We start from the raw sequence: 26,543 nt of genomic DNA on the forward strand, positions 1-26,543 counted from the left end.
TTCCTCTGAATACATGTATCTTACTGAAATGACAAGTTTGTTTGTTTTTTGTTTGTTTTTATTTAAAATAGTGCTAAATAAATGCAAACTTTGAGTACATACAGTCCCTGAAACGTTCTACTTTCCCACTTGAACGGTGAGCGAACGCTGAACGAACGGTGAACGAACGCAGAGCGAATGGTGAGTGAACGATGTGTGAACGCTGAACGCAACTTGGTGAACGATGTGTGAACGCTGAACGGTGAGCGAACGCAGAACGCGAACGGAGCGCAAACGCGAACGCAAAGTGAACGGTGAACGAACGGTGAACGCAAGATGAACGATATATTCGGAATGCCTCTGATCTTTTCCTTGCATCGAAACTATTTTATTGTATTATAATGTCAGGTGCCAAAAATAAATAAATAAATAAATAAATAATAATAATAAATAATTAAACAAATTAATGAATGAATAAATAAGTCAATAAAATAAATTCTCCAAAATTGTCCTAAGAAAGACGATGCATGCACATTAAGTTTTTAATCACACGATTTTTATCGCATTAAAACATTGCAATTGTTGCCGAACGCTGAAGTATAAAAGATATTTTTTTTTAGTTGGAAAATTAAAATGTTTATTCTTATTTGATAACAAATCAGAGAAAACTTATGATTTATAGAATGAATTAAAGCGGTTGTAACTTATATTCATATATATATCTCCGTGTCAAGGCGATTTCGTGTAAAGTAATGAAAAAAAAATTAATTACATTTATACGCTCGTATTTTAGATTTTTAATACAATAATATATTATGTGTCATTTCTATTTTTCATTATGATTTATTGAGCAGACGTCCACATGTATCTCTAGATGGCCGTGATTATACATGTACTCGGGCAAGATGATACAAAGATACATATTCATATAATGTTATAAATTCAATTTTCAGAACATGATATTTAAGTAATATGGTGTTATAGTTTTTGTTAAACAGACAAATGAGAGAGAGAGAGAGAGAGAGAGAGAGAGAGAGAGAGTACTATTCAGTTTTAGCCCCCCCCCCCTCCTTTCAGGCTTCACCAAATGTTTTGTACCTATATCAAACAAAAACTTTGAATTTTTTTTCTAAATATATCAGACAGTGAAAGTAACTCTTTTTTTTTTTTATCAACAAATCATATCCATTTGTTTGACAGTCATACTCGTTTTTATTTTCCTGCTTCAAGTTCACACGAAGTCCACGTGCTTGTCCTGTCAATCAAAATCATTCGACACTGTGCAGGTGTGAAAGTTTCGTCACATCGAAGACGAAGTGCGAGTATTTCCAACAAGTTATAACATTTATTTTTATCATTTCTAGATTTGATTCCAACATTTGAATAATAAATTAGTAAAATACATTGGGCATTAACACTTGAATGTGAAACATACTCTCTGCCAATTTCAAATACCACCGCCGACACGTGTACATTTTGATCTACTATTGTTTTGTGACTCTTTTAGATTCATGTTTGTTTTGAGACTGAAATTTTTGTTCTAAAAAAGACCGTAGCTTTTTCTTTTTAAATGTTAATTAAAATATTCTGGAAATACGGTACTGACTAAGTCACCGATTTAGGGTGAAAGGGGGGGGGGGGGGGTATTAATCATATCGAATGGCAAACATATAAAGTTACGGTGAAGAAGGATTTTTTTCTCTATAACTATAGACTTTACATATTACAGTAGAGAAATTCTGTAGTGCATTACATTTTAAATAAATATTTCCTTTAACCACACTATCATTTTAATTCGTTCTAAAGATAATAAATTAACAGGATATCCGCAGTACTATGTATAACTCTCAGAACTAGTTCTATTATATTTTCTGTTGTAATTGAAAAAAAAAGTAGTAGAAATAAATATTTTCGTAATTTTGCTGCGTAATTATTTGACTTGAATAATTATATCTCCATTAACGATTTGTCGTCTTTAACAAAAAAACAAAATGTTGCAGTGTTTGAAGTATTTGCACATTGCCCTTAGTTAAATTTAATATTTCAGCATCGTTCTACATAGGTACAGAATGTGCTTGTAACAACATTTATTTTCCAGAGTAATTTAATAAATAACCTAACAGCTAAGTTAGAATAATAAAAATATATATTGTAGATATTTTTCCTCATGAAATAATGATTCTTCAAACACGATATGTTAGTTAATAAATTTAAAAAAAACCTGTAACTCCTTAACTACAAAAAGATAAGTCCTTTCACTTCGGAGTTCCGAATGACAATGAAAACTGAACGATAGGTGAACGCTGAACGCAAGGTGAACGCAAAGTAAACGGAACGAAGAGCGAACGCTGAACGCTTTGTGAACGGTGAACGCGAGCGCACGGTGAACGCTGAACGCAAAACTGTGAACGGAGAGCGAACGGTGAACGCACGCTGAACGAACGGTGAACGCACGCTGAACGAACGGTGAGCGAACGGAAAAATGGGAAAGTAGAACGTTTCAGGGACTGTATGTAATTTGACAGCATTAATTTAATAAATAGGCCTAGATATTTTTTTTTCAAACACCTGTATTGAAGTTTAATTTAAGGGATAAAAATCATCCCCTGACTTCCCTTTTTAACTACTTTTATTTTCTTAAAATTAATTCTAGACTACAATTGTGTAAATTTACAACCCTCTGAAGACATTTAGTAATTACATGTATAACTATCTCTATTTATTTAATTTTTGTAAGAAACCAATACTTATTTTTTTTATATTTGGTTTTATCTTAAACACCTCTCTGCAGAAAGTAAACAAAACAACAACAAGGAGCTGCAAATTCAGAATACACAAGGGGCGGAGCTATCATGTCACTCAGAACCTTTTTCACGCATGAGTGAACAAAGCAGTCCCAGTAAGCAGTCCCAGGGACTGCTGGGTCTGCTTTCTAGAGCAGTCCCACAGCAGTCCCAGAGCAGTCCCAGAGCGGTCCCAGAGCAGTCCCAGAGCGGTCCCAAAGCAGTCCCGGGGACTGCTTTCTGGGACTGCTTTGGTGTCAGGTTGGGTCTGGTTGGTACTGTAAACTTCTTTTATAACGTACTCGGTTATAAAGTATCTCCGAATGTAAAGTAGCCATTCCGTAGTCCCGGCAAAGTGTCTATATATTTCATTGGAAAAAACACCGCTTAAGACGTATTTGTATATAACGTAGTATCGCTTATAAAGTATTAGAAATTTGGTCCCGTTACATAATTACACCTCTTATAACGTATTCTGACACCTGGTTTCACACCTTTTCTATCAGCTCAGGGACTGCGGATTAGTCACGGTTTGTTGACTTCATAGCTTCTCCCTAATGGGTGTTTTTCTAATGAAGTTTCTTTGTTGTTTCAGGTAGATGTATTTATAATAAATTGTTTGAATAAAGTTCATCGAGTAGATGTATTCATAATAAATCATAATAAAAAATCACCCTTGAGTCAGTAAATAGCAATAAAACCGAAAATGATATAATAAACAAGTGAAAGGAAAATACAGTGATTCAATATCAGTAGACCGCGACGACAGCGAGGACGACAAGGCCGTGCCTGACACGTGCATACTATCTACCCAGATGATCAAAGGGCATTAGTCGGAAGTTTTCACGACTCTGGGAACTCTGGAGACTTTTGTAAATAAATGTCCTCAGGCCAAACAGACAAACATTACGGACTTTTTATATGATCTGACAATAAATAAATAAAATGTTACTGGATATCAATCTTTCTTAATATAAAAAACGAAACCAAATATACTTGTAAATCATTTACAATGTACACATACTTTTAAATATTAATAACACACTAGCAGTTTGAAAACTGTTTACGGTAAAGGTACTGAGTACTTCCGGTCTCCGTTTATAACGTACACCGGTTATAACGTAGGATTTATCACAGTCCCCTGAGATACGTTATAAAAGATGTTTACTGTATTTCGCTATTTTGAAATATGTTAGATTCCATCGGAAACAAAAACGTCAACTTCCGGTTTTAGGAGATAAACTACGTTATTTTGATATTTAACTTTCTCATAAATATTGCTTATCGATAAACTACCTGAAATAATTTTATGTATGTTGTAGATACTGCTAATGTCTAGAGAAAAGTCAGAAATTTTTATAAAATTCACTTCTGGTCGCTTGTTTACCTGTCCTCAAAATCAGAATTTGTTCTCACAATATTGCTCGGCAACAGTAAACGACTGAAGACTTAAAGTTTCAGGACTGATAGTCAGTCATCCGTTTATTTGAATTGTGAGAAAAACTTGTATCGCCGTTACTTCGAGAAAGTGATGTAAAAAAGTGAATGGTTCATGGTAAGCACGTTGGATTTTCACGCTGACGACTAGGGTTAAATCTCCAGAGTGTCTGAACTTTTTCAGGTTGAATTTTCGTTTTTATTTTCAGAATCGAACGGAAGACCTCTCATTGCTCGTAATGAGTTTCTAGTTATTAAGGTCTTCCGTTTCAGACGGAAGACCTTATAGTGATTCTACTGTTTCTTCTTTTTCTTTTTATTATTAGGGCTTTTCGACTTTTGGCGAAAAGCCCTATTGTTTTCGTCTTGTTTTATTATTATTATTATTATTATTATTATTATACCTAACACTTTTACGTTTCGGATTTAAAGAAAACCGTTGGTTATATGTATTTCATAATAAAACCGTTAGACAGCATATCTGAATGTCTCCCGTATGTAAGGTTTTGTACTTCCGGAAACTTCACTTCCGTTATTTACAAGTAGAAAACTCAGATTTCTTTAGGAGCTTAAACAATTCTTATTTTATATGGAAATTCATTCAAATTTTAGGAATAGATTCTTCAAAGGAAAACCTACAAAAAAGTTAGCGACAGCGTTGTTGTACCTATGATACATTTTCGTGTTGTAAGACTCCAAAGTTTAGAAAAAGGGGGGATGGAAATTTTAAAATTTCAAAACCATATAGGAAAAATATTTTGAAGACAACATATTGTTAAGAGTGATTAATAGAACATGTACTATAAGTTTCAAGTCAATCCAAGCAGAACTTTCGGTTTTATGAGTCACCAAAAATTGTCTATGAGAGTTTCTATGGTAAATTGAAATCATGCATGTTCCATTATTTCAGAAAGGAAGCAAGCAATTCTTGTCATATTTAAGTGGAATACTTACTTTTACACTGTCTTCAGGTGATTAGGTGATGAAAACAAAATTCCACCAAATAAGGGATTTTTAGGGGCCAGTACAACAAAACAGTTTTTTCCCTGTAACTTTTTTATTTCGCAACCAATCTGTAAACAGTTTTCGGATTTGAGTTAAGCACGAAGAGTACATTTTAAAAATCATGGTCCGTGGGGTCACTTTTTGACCCCTTATAGGAGTTTCAGAGGCCTGAAAAACAGTACTTTTAGAGTTCTCTTGATTTCATCGCGTAATTAGAGTTATCGTTCTTTGCACGGTTGGCGAGCGTAGAAAGCGAAAGTAAGGTTTGGTCCTGTTAGCTGCGTAGCTATACTTTTTCAACAAGCGCTCTGCTAGACTGACCATGTATCCCATAATGGTTCCTTTCATTTTGCTACATCGAATATCACATCAAACATAAGAGATCTCAGTGTTTTACGATATTTGACTGGGACTTTAGTACGAAACTAAATTCGCTGCCACCTGAAATGCGTAGAAGTAAAATACGGGGGTGGATCCTGAAGTGTTTGGTAGACGGACTTTCATAGATTAAAGTCTAATCATGTAAAGTTAGAAGGTGCAGGAAAAAGAAAAAGAAAAAAAAAAACATGAATCTCATTTCATGATCACAAAAAAGCATATTTTACAAGATGAATTAATTCTAAATAAAATTAAAATAAATTTGATGTTTGAAAAAGAAGATAAATATCTGAAAGGAAATTGACTAATCATAACAGAGGAAACAAATGACATCAAAGATATTTGAAGAAATTCTAGATAAAATGTATATCTTGTTTCTGCGATCACCAGAAAAGAAATTTTAGGCACTTCTGAATTTCTTGTTCTTGCCGATAAAGTTTATATCTTCTAGGTAAATGAGACAATGACCTTTAAACTTTCTTGAAAGTTTTTATGGGGTGTTTTGTAAAGTATTCTGAAATTTTAGGTTAATACGATGTCTGGTTTAGAGTTTAGAGACAAAATCTACGTCGCCATTGCGCAGAAAAGAAAGGAAGGGGGGGGGATGTAAAGAATGCTGATACATATAACGAATATACATAACAGAAATGTTCGCTTCCTAAAGGGCTTATTGTGTCTAAAAGGTCAAAGGTCAAAGGTCAAGGTCCTGTGAATTAAAGGGATGAAAGTAAGTTTTTTTTTTTTTTTTTTTTTTTAAATTTTTTTTCCCGGTTTTAATTAAATCAATGGTAAACAATAAAAGGCTTAGGGGGCAGTGTCGAAAAGCACTTCAATTTTCGTTGAACAACGAAAAAAGGTCTAGTTATTATTATTATTTTTTTCCCTTTCTTGTTTTCATGATTTCTCAGAGATGGCTGGACGGATTTTCTTGAAATTTTCAGGGATAATAGAGAATGAAAATACCTACAAATGCATATTTTACTTTATTCAAAATTCACTTCCGGTCGTCAGATATGTCCGATTTCCGTTTTTTTCAAAAATATTTTGTCCGAGTCATATCTCAGAAACGGTAAGAGATTAAGACACCAAACTTATATGAGTAATAGATCTTGAGGAGTAGGCAAATCCATTTGAGTTAAGAGCGTCAGCCGTCACTTCCGGTCGTCACAGGAAGTGATCAAAGAAATCGAAATTTTCAGCTTTTCTTTTTTGATATTTTTCTTTCATCACATTGTTGCATCTTATTTGTAGATTCGAAATATATTAGTCCCACCGGAAACAAAAACGTTTACTTCCGGCTATAAGCGAAAAACTGCATAATTTGAGTATTTTACTTTCCCACAGATATTTTTTATAGGTAAGGTATTTGAACTGATTTCTGAATATGTTATCAAGATCGCAAATGTCTAGAGTAACGTCAAATATCTTTGTAAAATTCACTTCCGGTCGCGCGTTTAAATGTCCGCAAAATGAGAACTTGTCCGAGTGAGATCCCAGAATCGGTAAGAGATTTAGACACCAAACTTATAGGAGTATTAGACCTTGAGGAGTAGGCAAAACCATCTGGTTTAAGAGCGTCAGTCGTCACTTCCAGTCGTCACAGGAAGTGATGAAAGAAATCAAAAATTTCAACTTTTCTCTTTTGGAATAAGAGTTGCATCATATAATTGTGTCTTTTTCACAGTTACGATATGTGTTGGTCCCACCGGAAACAAAAAACGACAACTTCCGGTTATAAGAGAAAAACTACATAATAGGGGTTTTGAATTTTCCGCAACATATCGCTTATAGATAGAGTTCTTTAAATTATTTTTATATATGTTATTGAGACTGCAGATGTCTAGAGTGACGTGAAATATCTTAGTAAAATTCACTTCCGGTCGCGTGTTTTCTTGTCCTCAAAATGAAAAGTCATTTCAGCGAGATCTCGGAAACGGCATGAAAGTAAGACAACAAACTTATAGGAGTAATAAAACTTCTCAAGAAGGCAAAACACATAGGGTAAAAAGCATCAGCCGTCACTTCCGGTCATCACAGGAAGTGATCGAAGAAATCGAAAATTTCAACTTTTCTTTTTAAAATTAAAACTTTCATCACTTTATTGCTTCTCTTTCCCTGTTTTGAAATATGTGATTCCACCGGAAAAAAAAACTTTAAACTTCCGGTTTTAAGAGATAAACTACCTTATTTCTTGGTTTAACTTTCTCATAAATATCACTTATAGATAAGTATTTGAAATGTTTTTTTACATATGCTGTAGATACTGCAAAAGTCAAGAGAAAATTCAGAGATTTTTATTCAGTTCACTTCCGGTCGTTTGTTTTCCTGTCCTCAAAATTAGAATTTGTTCTCACAATTGTTCGGCAACAGTAAAAGACTGAAGTCTAAAACTTTCAGGAGTTATAGTCAGTCATCAGTTCATTTGCTTCGTGTAAAAATCGTGTGTCGTCATTACTTCCGGTCGTGACAGGAAACGAAGCAAAAAAGTATTTTTTAAGTTATTTTGTTTCTACATAAATTTTAGGCTAATACCGACGTTAGAAAAGACGTGTATGCAAACCGGAAGACCTTCTCATTACTAGTAATGAGTTTCTAGTTATTATTATAATTATTCTTTTCATAGTTATGGCGATGTCTCAGCTGTGAGTGGGCAGATTTCAGAGATTTTTTCAGGGAAGATGCGTCATGTAAATATCTCCAGATGTGTTTTTCATTTATTCAAAATTCACTTCTGTTTGCGATTTTTGGGGAAATTTGTATTTTTTAAATGGCATTTTGTCCAGAATTTTTCTCGACAACTGCTAAAGATATGAAACTGAAACTCACTGAAGAGATAGAACATCGAATTCCAATATATGAACGACCTTTATTTTTCGTCGTTGGCACTTCTGGTTGCAAACGGAAAGTCCAATTTTTCAACTTTTTTGTTTTTCAATATTTTTCTTTAGGATTTACAGGGCTTATAGAGTGTCTTACAAGAATTCTAAATATGTTTTCTACATCTTGATGCGTGCATTTGTTGCAAAGATATGACCGATCCAAACTTTGTCCCACTGTCTGGGGTTCGAATCCCGCTGGAGGCAGTTAATTTTTTTTTCTTTGTTTCTCTCTTTTTTCAGTTGCTAATGACTTCTCTCTCTTTGAAAACATGTATGTTAGTTTTTGCTGATTTTTAAAAGCTTTTTTGTCAGAGATTCTGTAGGAAACCTTTCGACATATACTGAATATCTTTGCATCTATAATATGTCCTTCTAAAACTATTTTAAGGATTTCATTCTTGTCCTCAAAGCTTGACCCATTCAAAAGTTGTCACCCCTTTCGCAATAAAACCTTAATATCGCTACTCCTCCGAAACCATAAACTGTAGAGATTCCAAACCTTCATCAGTGTCTTTGACTCATTTAGTACTCTCTTCATTCTATCATTGCACAAGCATTCTTTGGTCCCTTGTATGAGTTACTGCCCCTGAAAGTTTACGCTGCTTACATTTAATGAACTTTTTTTTTAAAACGGTGTATCCTAGAGACATGGGACCAACTGCATCGGCATAGTTGACTTTGACCTTGAAATATAGGTCAAGGTCAAAGTCATTTAAAAACATAAGAAATTCCTTATATGTGTGTAAAATATAGCAATTCACCAAATGACCTTGAACTTTGACCTTGAGTTTGGGTCAAATGAAAAGTAAGGACATCCAGCTCCAGTATCAGGTAAAAACATAGAAAGTAAAGATTTCCTGTTTTGTTTTGGGTTTTTTTTTGTAATGACCTTGACCTTTGACCTTTACCTTTGACCCAAAGGTCACAATCAGGCTTAAGGATGTGGAAGTAGTTACAAGTCTTAGTTTAAAAGAGGCATAAAATAAATAATTCACCCCCCCCCCCTTCTTAAAAAAGAAATCACATCAACAACAACGTAGAATATTTCTGTAAAATTCAAACCAGACCTCGGATCGACACCATATTTGGTACAAATGTATTATAAACCTCAGAGAAACTTTCTGGAGAGTTTTATGGTGAGTCTTATAAGTTTATGCAAGTCATGAAGTTTCACGGCAAAAACTACAAGTTCTGTTGTGTTTGAAATTAAAGTGCACGTGAACGATGAAATAATCTAAACCTTTTATCGGCTATTTCTTCAGATGTCGTTAGTAGCATTCGATTCTCCTGATATGATACGACATTTTAATACCAAGCATTCTCTCTTTCTTTTACATTTGGAATTTATTTGATTTTTAATTAGAATTAATCAGTTTCCAGAAATAGTGATTTTCGGTATATTAAAAACAATTCTCACTTTCATTGTCGTGTTTCCCTCCTAAAAATGCATGTTGGGAGTTTAATTTGTGCTACACATATTTAATTTAACCCAAAGAAATGCTTGTTTAAATGTTTCATATTTATTTCAGGATATTCAGTCAGAATGTTAAAATCCGAACCCGATCTTTTAAGCTTGCAACAAAGCTTTTTTCAAAACATTCAGCATGCTCACAATATCGATGAATCGGGCTACAGTCCATTAATACATTTTCATTAGGGAACAGTGTTAACGTTTTCTCACGCAGCCCGTCCCTTGTTATTTTATACTGCTTGCAAGTTCAGGAACTATTTCCTTTTACGGAACTTCTTTCTTCCCCTACCGATTCTAAAAATACACTTGTATTTATTCTATAGTCTTGAAACAATTAACTTACCAATTTTATCTCAAAGTATAGCGAAGTGGTTAGCGCACCTGCCTTTTAAACCAAGGGTTTGTAGTTTTTTTTTTGTTTTTTGTTTTTGTTTTTTTTTGCATTTTTCCTTTTTTTTTCAGCCCAAATGACATGAAAACACTTAAAAAGGTGGAAAGGCCTCTAATTGTTCCCTGAACAATTAGTTTACTAGTTCTTATTAAGGTCTTCCGATATATATGATAAGATATCAATATGAAACTTGCTGAGGTGATAGAGCATCAAATGTAGATATGGTGATTGACCATTATTTTTCGTCGTTCGTACTTATGGTTACAAACGGAAGTGTATTCAAAAATGTTAAATTTGCAACTTTTTTGTTTTTCAATATTTTTCTCTGGGATTTACAGGGTTAATAGAGAGTCTTCTAAGAGTTCTAAGTATGTTTTCATCATTTTGATTGATGCATTTATTGCAAAGATATGACCGATCCAAACTTTCTCGTATTGTTGCGGGTTCGAATCCTGCTGGGGCTGTAGATTGTTTCTCTCTTTTTTCAGTTGTAAATGATATTTTTTCTGTGAAGACATGTATGATAGTTTTTGCTTATATTTTAAAGGTTTTTTAACGGAGATTCTACAGAAATCCTTTAATAATCATAATCTATGTTGAAAGACTGTGTTACATAAACGCAAACAAAAATTACCTTCAATAAAGTAATAAATGAAGTGAGGTAGCATAGCAATCTGGAGAAAAGTTCGGTTGGAAGACCACTTGTTGCCCTAGCAACAAGAAACACATCTAGTTATTATTATTTTTCATTTTTATTTTTTTGACCTTTTCAAATCACGATATCTCAAAAACTACTCGATGATTTTCAGCCAAATTTTCAGGAATGATGTGTTATCTCATGCCATTTTGAAATATTGAAAAAGTTGGGAAAAATTTACTTCTGGTCAGGAATTATTACGATTTTTCAATTTTTCCACTAAAAATCTAGTCTGTGAATGTTCTCAGAAACTGTTAAAGGGAGCCTGAAACTTTCAGGTATGATAGAATGTGATTTGTAGATGTGTGAAAGAAACATTTCGTGTGTCTTGGCCACTTCCGGTCGTCACAGGAAGTGATTTATAAAAGGTAAATTTTTTTAACTTTTTTGTTTTTACAATATTTTTTTATGATATTGATAAGTTAAATAGAGAATCTTATCAGAATGCTAAATATGAAATTTGTTTAAAAATTGATTAACCCGTACTCTAGATATTTATTACTTGCTACTTTGAAGCGATGGTCTTTGACAGTGCAATGGTAAGCATGTTGAATTTTCATGCGGGCGACTCGGATTCAATCCTCAGAATTTCCGAATTTTTTCACACTGTTGTTTGGGCTCAAATTTAATATTTTATCTTTAAGGGGGGGGGGGGGGGGGGTATGTCGTTCAACGTCAGAGCAATGGTGTCTGACTTCACAATAGCAGTATGTCTTTTTACTCCTTCATAAAGAGTTTGCAGTTGAATTTTGCACTAACTAGAAATCTGACCAGTCGGCAAGGGCACCGCCGAGGGGTAGAAATATAAGGGTGCAGATTAGGGGATGAGAATTTTACTTGATTACAAAAAATTTGAAAATATATAAAGAATAAGCAACAGCAACTGCTAAATATCCAACAATCTGTAAATAGCATCCTTGTATTTACATAAGGCAGTAAAAAACATCATATCTATAATAACTCAATTTTTAACTCAATATTTAAAGAAGAATGAAGCATGTGTTTTCTAAAATGCCAGCCTTCAGTGAATGCAAATATCACCCAGGCTTGACCTTAACTTCAAAACAAATATCAGTTGCAGACAAAGGTGTTAATTAATCTTAAGTGACAGAAAGATAACCCTCTAAAATTTTCTGCAAACCAGCAAGATAATCAAACCCACTGGATTAATTATACTGCTCTCTAAACCTTTTCTTCTAAGTTTACAATAAGAACTTTTTCAGCAATGATAGAATGAGGTTATTATCTGAATACCTGTTAAAATAAATAGTATTCTTGAATTTACATAAGGCAGAAAAAAAGAAAAAAAAAGAAAAAAATAAAACAATAATAAAAAAGATATCTTTATCTATATCTTGTTTTTAGAATTCAATAAAATCATAACTCATTGTGTATTTTACCGAAATAAAGTATGAACATTATTTAAATCCACATTTCAGAGAATGTAAACATCATTCAGAATTGACCTTAACTTCAAAGCAGACTTCATTTGCAGACAGAGGTGTTAATTAATCTCAATGTGGCAAATAAAGATAAATGCTTTGGATTTTCTTCAAGAGAAAAGTTAATTAATCCCAAGAGACTCATTGCAGCCTTTCATAGTTTACAATAGGAACATTTTCAGCAGTTATCTCTCTTTGCCCATTCACTCTTATATAAAGTTAAGGAATCTACTCCACCACCCCAGCTCCAAACCGGATGACAAAGATATCCAAACTTAGCATCAAAATATGTCTTACTGCCTATTCGGTTGTAATGAAATAAAAACACAGTCTTAGCATGTTTAGAATATAATTTCTCATGTGAAACATTTGCTACGTTTGTTAAATTATGTTCTCTTGCTTCCTAATCAGCATCAAATCTCATTGTTATCAGAAAAAGTTTACCAGCATATACAATGTACTAAATCCTGTCAGAGAAAATAAAAAAATCTGTTATACTTTGTTAATAAATATCTACATGCATTCTCATGAAAGAGAAAGGGAGAAATATTGTAGTATTTTTTTTTTGGTATCATTATATCTCATTGCAGTGATGATCATTAAATCAAGTACCGTACATTAACTTTTTAACTTGGAGTAATATTTAGAATAAAAAATAAAGTAGATTGCAATTCAGATTATTTGTGCACGTCTTCATGAATATGCAATAATGTTGTCCTCCTAAACCCTATTGAACGATTGCATCAACAAGAGGCCCCTGGGCCTTAACAGTCATCTGAGTGCCATGAGGTTTGCAAGATATGACCACTTTAATGACATCTGGCACAAGAACTCAGACTTCACATGACAAAAATTTACAAGTTTTGAAATGACTATTTAATCATGTGAAAAAAAATGGTTTGATATGAATTTTGCATGCTGGTGAGGTCTAATACATGATTTGGCTTTTTGGATCTGAATGGCACAGTGCAGAATAGGTATATATATATATATATATATATATTAGGGATGTCAATATATTTATTTTCTTTAGTCGAATATTCGATTGCATTATTCAAACGATAGTTGAATATATTCGAAACTTTTTCAGAAACTAAAATTTTATTTCAAACTTCACTGGTACATCACATATTTAACCGCAAACCCCCCTTTTTAATTTTATTAAAAAGTTACATCAAATGTTACACACAGATGTGCACATGGACGTAAAATGTGGATAGCGTGTTTATATTTACTTAATACAGACTGCTAATTTCTCCAAAATGTAGGATTTCACCATCAATCATGTTCATAAATCGGTCTGTAAAGTAAGTTTTTTAGGAAGCATAAAAAATGACGGTGTGATATATATATTTTTAAAGCTTATTAAAATGATAGGGGGGGGGGGGGGCACATACGATCCCCTTGATAATGTTAAATTTTTGAATATACTTTTTGTACCAATTATCAAAATGTCTTTAAAATATGTAAAAGAATATTAATTTTATAATAATTATTGTCGTGTCCAAACATGTCACGGCTATAATGAGTACATGTTATGAGATCAAGTCCAATTAATAGTTTTACAAAGAAAGCGCAGAATGGCGAGATAATTTTACTATAAAAACAACACATTAATTGACAATAATTCTCGCGGAAGTGAAGCATTTCTAATCACTGTACTTTCTACATGTAAACTCAGCAGTTTTTAATGAGGAAAATTATCTTATCGACTGTGTCTGAGGGAAGACGGATTCTCAATTTTAGGATGAGAATTCCATCTCTTTATCACTCTTTTATTGAATTTATTTATTCGAATGTCGTTTCGTTATTCGATCGTCGGTCCATTTGACTGATGGTCGAATAGTCGACTATTCGTTGACATCCCTAATATATATATATATATATATATATATATATATATATATATATATATATATATTAGCTTGATATGATATCAAAAAATATTTGTATTAAGTAAAGAAAAATCTGATTAATGGGTAGGTTAGGTTACTTTTCTACAAGTATCTAAAACTTACTAAGTTTAAACATGCACAAAATAAATCAGATATAATTTGTCATACACATATGTGCAAAATTTCAAATACAATTTTTACCAATTCTTGCCTGAAGTCCCAATAAGTTTATTGCATAATGTTTCTTAAGCAGATGTACAGTACATGCATTTGTTATGGGTTATATGTACAAAGTAGTACATATAGTGTGTGTGTGTGTGTTTTACACACCTTTGTTTGTAAAAGCTTAATGCATGACTCTTATACGGTAAATACAAACTAGAACTGTCCAAAAGGGACAAATACCCCCCGCTGGGTTTTTCAGAGAAGGTACCAAATCACTAATGTTTTCTAGATGTGAGAGGTGTTCACAATTTGCTTAAACATTTAGAGTGAAAATTTAATTACTCATTATATTTTTTTTAATGAATGAAACTAAGGTGCAGCCTAATAAAACATCAATACTAATAATTACAGTGTTTTTTATTACATTGAAAAAATAGTTTGCAATTATCTGTCATCTTTGTGAGACATGACACTCTGCAAATTAATTGTTGAAAAAAAATTTATCATAATTAATTATACAAAATCAAATTGATCTTAATACCTTTATATCAAACTCATTTTAAAAATAAAAGGCTGGTTCCAGTAACTATGTATTTTGACAGACATAAATTACAATTAAGAGACTTAGACAACAGAGATCTTTATTTCTTCCTGCCCAATTCCCAGGAGACATATATAAGACCTGCTTGATCAGAGATGCCCTAACAGCTTCCCACACTGAACTCGTTAATTAATCTTTAACTGGATGCATGTCCACTCATTACTCCCAAGGGACAAATGGATTTACACTATCTGCTGTGTGATGTAAAAACTGTTTTTAATACTTTGTGATTTTCTTTTTTTAGTTCTAATGAGTTGTTTTAAGCTGTAGTTCACATTTTTGTACAGATGTTCTAGATTCTATGTCTCAAACCTTAGACATGAACCCGAAATGACTAAGTCAATAAAAATGAAAAAAAAAACAACTGTAAAATGCAGAGAAATTATCAAATAATGTTGAAAATACCAGGTGCACATCTTCATATGGTAAATAATAAGTGTACAAATTTTCATACAAATCCTTGCAACAGTTTCCAAGAAATGGTCTGGACAAAATCTCGTCTACAGACAGACGGACATGCTGATTCCAATATACCCCCCCTAAACTTCGTTTGCGGGGGTATAATAATATACAGTTATGGACTCTTTCGGTGATGAATATGGTTTGTTATTCATCAGAAAAATATCAATGTTGACCGAGGCGAAGTCAGGATTTAAATAAATCAGACACTGAAGGCTGCATGAAGATTCCATGTTCATTAACTACATGTAACTTCTGTCATAGAAAAATTAAAAAAAAATGTCCAGATTACAACTTATAACTTCTGTGTTTCCCTTTTGCTGTGTGTAAGACATCGAAATGTTCGGAAAATAATCCTGCGATAAACTTGCCTAACAATTTTCCTGCTCATATTATTATACAGCTGGCTCCGGCCATTGCAACGATTGTTTTCGATGTTATTTGAGGTATTGATTGTGACGTCACAATGCTGCTGCACGTGCACTGACCCTCCGGTGAATACTGCTTCAAATCAAGTGAATGTGTAGTATTATGAACTGTTTGCATTTGTATAGATTATATAGAGACTATTTATAGACTATATTATAAACCAAAATATGCACAAAATTAGTGATATTTGGATCTGGAAACAGAAAAGTAAGAGTAAAAGAAATATTAGCCAAATTTTGACCAAAAAATGAACTTCAACAACAGATACAGATGATCAAATTTGAATCAAACCTGAAAATGCTTTATTTGAATTCTGTTTTTGAGGATATATCAACTGCAGCAGTGTAATGGCGAGATGCAAATTGTGTTCTGAGTGTTGGATTAGCCATGAGCCAATCTTCGACCTGAAAATGTTTTTCAAATCAAATCTGGAAATGTTTCATTTTTATTTATTTTCTACCGAAATATTAACTGCAGCAGTGTAGTGTTCATGGTGCAAACCGTTTTCTGGGTGGAGGATTTAATATTAGACATACTGATGAAACAAGAATATCAGCTGTCTCATTTAAAGTCATCATTTCGTAAGTTCTATGGTCGATACAATGACCTTGTCAGCAAATACAATTTATCATTGAGTCAAATGCTGACTGACGTTTTTCACACTAATTGTAAGGCCATTATTTACACACTGAATTGTCGACGGATTTTTCCGTTATTTCCCGATCATGACAAGGAGCACACGGTGGGTGTGACCGGTCGGCAGGGGATGCTCACTCCTCCATGGCACCTGATCCCACCTCTGATGTTTGGAGGTCCGTGTTTGCTCTGCTCCTATTTTGTATTGATTAATGGACTTTTGAGCTTGAATACTGTTCGTTATATCCATATATTTCATTCTATCTGAAAATGAATTCTCAAGGAAATGATTTTTCCGAAATTTTAATCAAATGTGAAATAGTGTTATTTGAATTCAAGTTTTGTGAAAATTAAGTTTTGAGTATTGAAATAATGTGCATTATTCATGGATTTAAAAGAGTAAAATCGAGTGGATGCTATGCAGACATTGTGTTCTGGATTAACTTTGATCTCCACATTCTTTTTGTTATTTTCATGTAAATTAAAAAGTACTCAATGTATTTGTTTTTGTTTCCCTGTTGAACACATTCCAAAGTTTACCTGTCACTCTCCATTCTGTTTGTTTTAACTGTCCATTCCTTTTGAAGAATGGACACTTACAGGTAACTTAATGGATTGTTTGAGGAGTTACCTGAACATTAAGCTATAGAATGGGCAACGCAAACAAAAGGTTTATGTCACAATCATGTTTTAAGTCCCTTCAAAATCTTCTTCTCAAGAACCACTGGGCCAGAAAAGGTAGTGTAGATTCTAAATTGTTCAAATCATGACCCCCAGGGGTAGGGTGGGGCCACAATGGGGAATCAAAATGTTACATTGAAATACGTAGGAAAAACCTTTAACAATCTTCTCAAGAACAACTAGGCCAGAAAAGCTGAAACTTATATGGAAGCATCCTGGGGTAGTGTAGATTCTAAATTGTTCATATCATGACCCCAGGGGGTAGGGCCACAATAGGGAATCAATTTTTTACATTGAAATATATAGGAAAAATCTTTAAAAATCTTCTTCTCAAGAACCACTGGGCCAGAAAAGCTGAAACTTAAATGGAAGCATCCTGGGGCAGTGTAGATTCTAAATTGTTCAAATCATGACCTCCAGGGGTAGGGTGGGGCTCAAGTGAGCTAATTATTCAATGTCCAAATTATTAACCCTAGTCCTGCAGGTCTGTGATAAAACGCGGACCCGAAATACATACACTCACTGCCGGTCATTGATATATTGCGTATCACATCACTTTACATTCAGTGCCGGTCGTCGATATACAGTGGACCTTCAGATATCCGGACGCTTCAGTTTCTGGACAATTTTTCATGGGAACGAAATTTTTTAACGTTATTTTGTCTCGTTTAACCGGAATTCCGCGTTCCATATCCGGACGGTCTTTTTTCACCACAAAATGAATTTTTGTACGTTATATTTTGGTTCATTTATCCGGACGATAATTTTTTAACTGGTCTGTCAAGTCTGCTCAAATTTTTTGATCTGGGTGTTAATTGTTGTAAAAACACTGGTCTGCCTGTTTGTTTTAAAAGATGATCACCTGTGACCTGTTATCAATGGCTTGCGGCAAGGTTAATTGTAGGTTGATAGGTCCGCACGAGAATCTTGCTTCTCTAACATGGTTTTGATACGTATTAATTAAGGGAAATAATTTTATAAGTCTAGGATAATTTTTTCGTAGTCGGCAAATATATTTCTTTTACTGTTAGAATAGTCGTAACATGGTTTTATGTATTTATAGACATTACATCGGAGTTTTTTTATGCACAGTATTATGTGCTCAAAACGCATTCTATGATTTTATGACATTTATAAAATCACTTTCAAAATTACACAATCCCTTTGGATGATTACGATTAGCTTTCGTATACATGTGCAGATTATGTCACATTTAGCACTGATGGAGGTTCGTATTAAATAAGACTCTACCGACAGTACCAACATGGCTATTAGAAGTTGATTCATTAGACACTGGGAAGTAGAAATAATTAATGTGATCATATAAACACGTTTTTTTCCAATGACACATGTACTTTTTTATTTATTTAAACAAATATTGAGTAGTACTAACTTATATTAAAGTATTTAATCAATAAAACATATTGATACAAAGCAACATTCTTTACTATTGAAAATGGTATGAAAGGCCATATAACTAAAATCAGCGCAATTCAGGTATCTGGACGCTTCACATATCCGGACAAATTGACTGGGAACCAAAGCGTCCAGATAAATGAGCCTCCACTGTAGTAGCTTTAAATACCATGTTTACAAAATGACTTTTAGCCAATAGGAAAATAGAAAAATATTCAGCCTGATGTTGTATGACGTATGAGGGATATTTTCCCTGAAATATTCAATTCTGATTGGTTAACTAGGAGGTTTCTTTCTGAAAATAAATTTAAAATAAGTTAGCGTCATTCGTTGTCATTCAGTACGAGTTTCAAAATGGCGGCGGAAGCGAATGTTGATGATATAGCTGAAGGAAACATTGAATTAGAAGAAGCTGACGATGAGATGAGAGATTTAGTGAATGAAATATTCCTTGACAATGATTCCGACGAAAAATTTCTTGGGTTTGATGCGGATGATCTGGAAGTTGACGAAGAAAACTTAGCACAATTCCAGGGTGATGACTGGGTGCAAGGAAACTTAGACTTTCGTGACTTCAATTTCGATGGTGAGAAAAAAATTAATGTGGATCTTGAAGAAAACGTAGAAATGATTGATTTTGTGAAACTTTTCATCGATGATCATATGTCATTGACATTATGGTTCAAGAAACCAACAAATATGCTGCGGATTTCTTAGCGTCTCCGCAAGGACAAAATCTGAAACGACAGTCAAGATTCAGAAAATGGAATGACATTTCGCGGGATGATATGCTGAGATTTTTGGCCATAATAATCGGTATGGGACTTGTCCAGCTCCAAGATATTCATGATTATTGGTCAAAAGATGAATTATTGGAAACCCCAGGCCTCAGGAAAATAATGCCAAAAAATAAATTCCTGCTGATGTTGTCTTTGTTACACGTTTGCAACAATGACAATAACATTCCACGAGGACAGGAAGGACATGACCCTATCTTCAAAATAAGAAGAATATTTGACCATCTGAAGCAGAAATTTGCTGATGTATACTCTCCAGGGGAAAATGTAGCAATAAATGAAGGAATGGTTGCATGGAGGGGTAACCTTTCCTTCAGAGTCTATATGCCAGACAAGCCTGACAAATTCGGGATAAAATTCTTTATGTTGTGCGACTCGTCAAATGGTTACTGCTCACAGATTGAAATTTACACTGGTTCCTCAGATGAAGCCTCACCTAAAGGAAAAATCTACGACCTGGTCATGAGACTTATGAACCCGTACCTCAACAAAGGACACAAACTGTACGTGGACAATTTTTATACCTCACCCATCTTGTTCCATGACTTGAGACAACATTTGACAGGAGCTTGTGGTACTCTGAGATCAAATCGCAGAGGGGTTCCAAATGAAATCAAACAAGTGAAATTAAAGAGAGGAGAGTCAGTTGGAATGACAAATGGAACATTACAAGTGTTGAAGTGGAAGGACAAGAGGGATGTTCTCATGTGCTCCTCTATCCACAATGCAGACCTCGTTGTCGTACCAGGCATGAATGATCGAGCAACAGGTGAACCAGTTCGCAAACCTCAGTGTGTCCTGGACTATAACAAGCATATGGGTGCTGTTGACAGATACGATCAGATGATTGTGTATCCAGCCTTCAAAAGAAGAACTGTTAAATGGTGGAAGAAAGTGTTCTTTCACTTGCTGATGATGTCAGTTTTGAATGCATACATCCTGTACAAGGAACACTGCAAGAAATATCAGAAAAAGCCTGTCCTTCAAAGAGTGTTCAGAAGGGAAATTGTAAAGCAGATGATAGCTGAAACCAGTCCTCAGGCAGCAGTTGTTCGGGGAGCAGTAAATCCCAGGGATATGGAGAGGCTTACAGCTCGCCACTTCCTGAGCAAAATTGAACCAAAAGAAGGACAGAAAAGCAAACCTCTAAGAACCTGCCCTGTTTGCTCCACAACTACTGGAAAGCGGAAGACAGTGGGGGATGGAAGGAAAACCATCCGATCATCGTACGAGTGCAAGGACTGTGATGTGGGACTATGTGTTCATCCGTGCTTCAAAATATACCACACCAACAAAGACTTCAAGCTTGGGTATCAACGCTGGACTGATCAAAACAGGGGAGCAAATGAGGAAAGCGATTAAATATCTTACAATTACTGTTTCATATAAGAACTTGAAGCAAATTTAGTGAATTATATATACATGTGTCAGAGATGTAGAGGAACTTAGCTAGCTCTGTTCCTGGATCAGTGCTTTCAATTGATTGGAAGGAATATAACATAGACATTTTCTTTCTTGTTAAATGGTAAATTTTTGTACATTATATCTATCAAAACATTATTTAATCTTCAGCTTAAATAATCATAATATTATGTTGGGCTTAAAAAAAAATTTTTTTTTTGCTTAAAAATAATTAAATCATTAATTTATTTCAAAAAATGAAAAAAAATCTCATTAAACTCTTTTTTCCTTGATGATACCATTGTGTCTTTTTATTTTCTATTATTTTAAATTAGATAATCAGGTTCTCCAATTATTAATGAATCAATATTATATAGGGTTCTATTATGTAAGATAAGTAGAAAGTGCTGAAAACAGCAGGATAAGGAAGATAGCATCATTATGGCATTTTTCTCAAAACATGGCGGCAGCGAGAGAAGCTGCTGATAACAGACAGCGAGGCACTGCATGCAGTGCTTATCAGTTAAGTCACTGGCAGGACTAGGGTTAAAGAACTAAAGAAAAGGGGATATAACAATATGATAAATTGTTTAGCGTACATGTGATATGTACCGGCGGTAGGCAAAATGTACCGTTTTTTCAAGCCCATTCATCGTGTACCAGCAGGACACCAAAATTCACAGAATATGAAAATTTGTACAGTATTTTGAATTTCTCGCTAAATGCTGCCATTTTCCTCTCATTCTCGCTCGCGAAACACTGGAAAAAGTCACCTGTGTTTGACACTTGACCTTCTGATAATTGTGTAGTGTGAAGGTGTGAACTAATTATCTTGCTATAAATCCATATCAAGATACCCCTTTAGGTAGCTTTATTTTTAAAGGGGTACTTAATTATAACTGTTAATGTTTCGTAACTTGATTGAAAAAAATTAAAGCCAACTTCTAAAGTTGATATAGCCTACATGACTTAATACACATGAATATGACCCAGATCTCCGTAGGTATAAAATATATAATGTTTATTACCATGATTACGCTGAAATAAAGGATATAGTTTTAAGTTTTTATGTGGTGAAATTTATGTATGATTGTATTTGCTGCTGTTATTTAGCACTGCTGATGTATATATCAGTAATATGAACAAGATGTAAATTGGAGACATTGACTCTCACGTTAACAGGTTAATACTATATAAAGCTGGCAAACAAACTACAGTGTATCATCTAAACTAGCTTAATTTATGGCGGATTCATAAGAACATTGTGATTATAAAACACAATATATGAAATTTTAAAGCATTCAAATCTCCATTACAACTTTTAAAATAAGACAATTGCAACAATATATATTTTTGGATTAGAAATAAGGTGCCTCAATAGAAGAACTTAATCCATATTTTATACCATTTATTGTACCATTTTTTGATAGGCAGTGTACAGTTTTTTCACCCAAATTCCAGTGTTTTTTTTTTATGGCTCCTGTACAGTTTTGTGGTCTTTGACTTATCACATGTATTGTTTAGTCAAATTTTTAATTGGGTTTGATGTTCTATTAATGCTTACAACTTCGCCTTTGAACTCCACTTTGCCTACTGTTCACATTATTAATGTAGTCTCAGAAGTCTTATTACACCTGACTTATCTTTACTACAAGACCACAGCATAACATTTCTACTAAGTATAAATATGTTGTATGTTATGGTAGCTGTTTTTAACTGACATAGTTAAATTGACATGAGAAAAATGATTTTAATGAGACTACTTAGCTATTGTTCGGCTAAAGCCCCCAATTACATGTATTTGTAAAGACTATCCAAGTGAAACTGACATCCCTAGTTAAAAGAAGTAATTTGCTAAAGTGAAATCAAATCCCCATAATATTTACCTTAAAATACCCACCCTAATACCAATTTAGATTAAATTCCAATACCCACCCTCCACCTAATTCTTTATTCCTTTCTATCAACAAAACCTTCTTAAACAAACCTTTCTGGTATTCCTCAAAGCCCTGAACTCCCAGCTCTTCAATCATCCTCAGTTTCCACTGCTCCAGTACATACTTCTGATAGTCTGTTTGTGTGGCACTGAGAATCCTGGTGACAGCTGGATTGCTTCTCAGTTTTAATCTCTCAACAAAGGCTCTGAACTTTTCACTTTTTTCTTCAAGTTCAAGAAGCTGGAAAAGTTTAACACTTTTAATAAAAGCTAGAGTTTCTGCCTCTTCATCTGTCAAATTGTTCAGTGCTTTTAAGATTTTTTTAGTTGAAGATCCCTGAATGGCTTTTGTTGACTTCCTACTTTTATGCTCTACTCGTTCAGCACTTTCTATTTCTAGATCACTGGCAGTATCTGTAGATGGTGGATCCCCTCCACCACTGGACTTAATAGCTACAAGTTTCTGAACTCTACTAGTCTCATTTTTGTTTTTCACATCATTAGATTTGGCACCTTGGATGATTGAGGCTATAACATCTTGTACACTATTTTGTCCATTACTGTATTTGAAGTGTTGTATATAAAAACAGCCGTTTGAACTGCATTTAGGATGAAAACTTCTCCTTTCAAAGTGTCTACATAATGCGGAACACAGACTCAACATTATTCATTCCCCAAAGCCACACATTTTCAGAACCTGAAATACAAGAATACAACAAGCTAAATATTAAAATCATTCAGTTTTCAAAAGAATCTTCGAAGGTCTATGTACACATTTACTAACATCACCTTAATATTAGTACTCTTATCAAAAATGGTATGATTTTCAGAGGGTAGGCTTGTCCCAAATGATAAAAGATATCGAGTTGAGATATACAGTGAGGGTAGAGGGAAGAATGTAAATTTGCCATTAGGCATCCTTATAGTGTTGTTACGATTGTCCCCGACTATAAAAAAAATCTTCGCTAAAGGCAGCACATCAGCGACAATCGATAGAAAACTTTAAAATCGATAGTTGCTATTTTTTTCAAAACATTATTTTTATACGAACTGATTAATCTTTTTACATTATCAGAGGAGGTTCCTCTATTTCTGCACAAAGTGTTCAATGTTCGCTCTCTGTTCCTTCACTTTGCTTTCACCTTGCGTTCAGCGCTCACTTTTCGTTCAGTCTTTAGTGTCATTCGGAACTCCAAAGTGAAAGGACTTATATTATCTTTTTGTTAGTAAGGATTTACAAATTTTTTGATTTAATAATTAACATATCATGTTTAAAGAATCATTATCTCAAGGGAAAAAATTTATTCACAATATTCCAACTTATTATTATTATCTAACTTAGCTATAAGGTAATTTACTCTGGAAAATAAATGTTGTTATAAGTATGTACCTTTGTAGAATGATGCTGAAAAATAAAATTTAAATACGGACAATATTAAGATACTTCAAGCACTGCAACAACAAAGAATTATACATAGTACTGCAGGTATCCTGTTAATTAAATATCTTTGGAGCCAATTGAACTGACTCTACTATAATATATAAAGTCTATAGTTAGAGAGAAAAATCTTTCTTCACTGTAACTTTATATGTTTGACATTCGATATGATTAAGAGCCTACCCCCCCCCCCCCCCCCCCCCAAATCGGTTACTAAGTCAGTATTTCCAGTATGTTTTAATTATCATTTAAAAAGAAGTTAATGTGTTTTGTAGCACAAAAATTGCAGTCTCAAAACAACATGCATCTATAAAAATCATTAAACAATAGCAGTTCAAAATATACACGTGTCTGCAGTGGTATTTTAAATTGGCAGAGAGTATGTTTCAATTTCAAGTGTTAATGCCCAATGTATTTTATTTATTATCATTTTTTTTTTTAGAAATGTTGGAATCAAATCTAGGAATGATAAAAAAAATGTTAAAACTTGTTTGAAATATTAGTGCTTCATCTTCGGTGTGACGAGAATTTCACACCTGCACAGTGTCGAATGATTTTGATTGACAGGACACTCACGTGGACTTCGTGTGATCTTGAAACAGGAAAATTACAAGAAAAAAAATGAGTATGACTGTCAAAAAAATGGATTTGTTGAATAAAAAAAGTTACTTTCATTGCCTGATATAAAATTAGAAAAAAAAAACAAGTTTTTTTGTTTGATATAGGTACAAACATTTTGTGAAGCCTGAAAAGGGGGGGCGGACTGAATCTCTCTCTCTCTTTCTCTCTCTCTCATTTGTCTGTTTAATAAAAACTATGACAGCATATACTGTAAACCAACTTTTATTCGCGTGCGAGAAATTTTCGTGAGGTTTGCGAGAGCCTCGTCATCGTGAATATTTCTCGCCAAGAACCAGTCCTTAAAGTCTCTCTTTCTGTTAACAACAGATAAAAAAAAGGCTTGATCGCGAAAATTAATCGCCCCGAACTAGTTTATCCCTGGTAAATCACGAAATAAGTCGTCGCGAATAAAAGTTGGTTTACAGTATTTAGTTCTGAAATTTTAATCTAAAACAAATAATATGAATATGCCTCTTTGTATTATCTTGTCTGAGTAAAATCACGGGGAAATGTCTACAGGTAGATGTAGAAGTCTGCTCAATAAATCATCATAAAAAAATAGAATTGACACATAAATTTATTATTGCATTAAGAATTTAAAATACGAGTGTATTAATGCAAATACGTCCACGGACCTTTGTTAATTTTTTTTCATTATTTTACAGGAATCACCTTGGCATGGAAATATAAGAATGGATGTTACAACTGTTGTAATTCATTCTATAATTCAGAAGTTTTCTCTTATATGTAATGGTTATTTATATCGAATAAGAATGGACATATTTATTTTCCAACTAAAATAATTATATCTTTTATATTACAGCGTTCGGTAACAATTACATGTAAAATCTTTTACAGCAATAAAAATCGTGTGATTACATGTAAAAAGTTGAATTTAAACATCACACAAGAAAGATACTTAATGTGCATATCATCTCTCTTAAGAAAATTTTGTAGCATTTATTTATTTAATCATCGATTTGTTTATTTATTTATTATTTATTTATTTTTTGGCACCTGACATTAGAATACAATAGAATGGTTTCAATGCAAGGAAAAGATCAGAAGCATTCCAAATAAATCGTTCATCTTGTGTTCACCGTTTGCTTTGCGTTTGCACTCCATTCGTGTTCTGCGTTTGCTCACCGTTCACTCTTCACACATCATTCACCAAGTTGCGTTCAGCATTCACACATCGTTCACTCATCCTTCGCTCTGTGTTCGTTCAGCGTTTGTTCACCGTTCATTGAGTGTTCGCTCACCGTTCAAGTGATAAAGTAGAACATTTCAGGGACTGTAACAAGAGGCCCAAGGGCCTTGAATCGCTCTTCTGATAAACTGTACAACCTATCACTTTTATTTGAAGCCTCTAAGTATCCTGTATATTTAGATAAAGCCTTGAAATTCCAAAGGTTGGTCATTATGACCTACATTTTAGATGGAACACTCTTGAGGACCCAAGATGATTCTAAGCCATGGTGACCTACTTATCACTTGTCATTCTCTGAGGACCCATGATGCATCAACTAAGTTTGAATACTGTTCGTTATCTCCATATATTTCATTTGATGATTCTAAGCCAATTAATACCTAAAACATTTTTTAA

The 26,543-nt window shown here is 33.7% G+C and overlaps 1 protein-coding gene across 2 annotated transcripts in view; it reads right to left on the reverse strand.

The window, feature by feature from the left end:
- The window catches only part of LOC133173331 (mitochondrial genome maintenance exonuclease 1-like), a 210,552-nt gene that overhangs the window by 148,059 nt on the left and 35,950 nt on the right, over nt 1-26,543 (reverse strand). For both annotated transcript variants that reach the window (XM_061308324.1, XM_061308331.1), the window contains exon 2: nt 22,930-23,575. In XM_061308324.1, the coding sequence (XP_061164308.1) occupies nt 22,930-23,542 (613 nt within the window). In that variant the 5' untranslated portion in view covers nt 23,543-23,575. The remainder of the gene's footprint in view (nt 1-22,929; nt 23,576-26,543) is intronic.

Source organism: Saccostrea echinata, unplaced genomic scaffold (assembly GCF_033153115.1).
Source record: "Saccostrea echinata isolate AGI-Se365-2 ecotype Australia unplaced genomic scaffold, CSIRO_AGI_Sech_v1 ptg000002l, whole genome shotgun sequence".
NCBI lineage: Eukaryota > Metazoa > Mollusca > Bivalvia > Ostreida > Ostreidae > Saccostrea > Saccostrea echinata.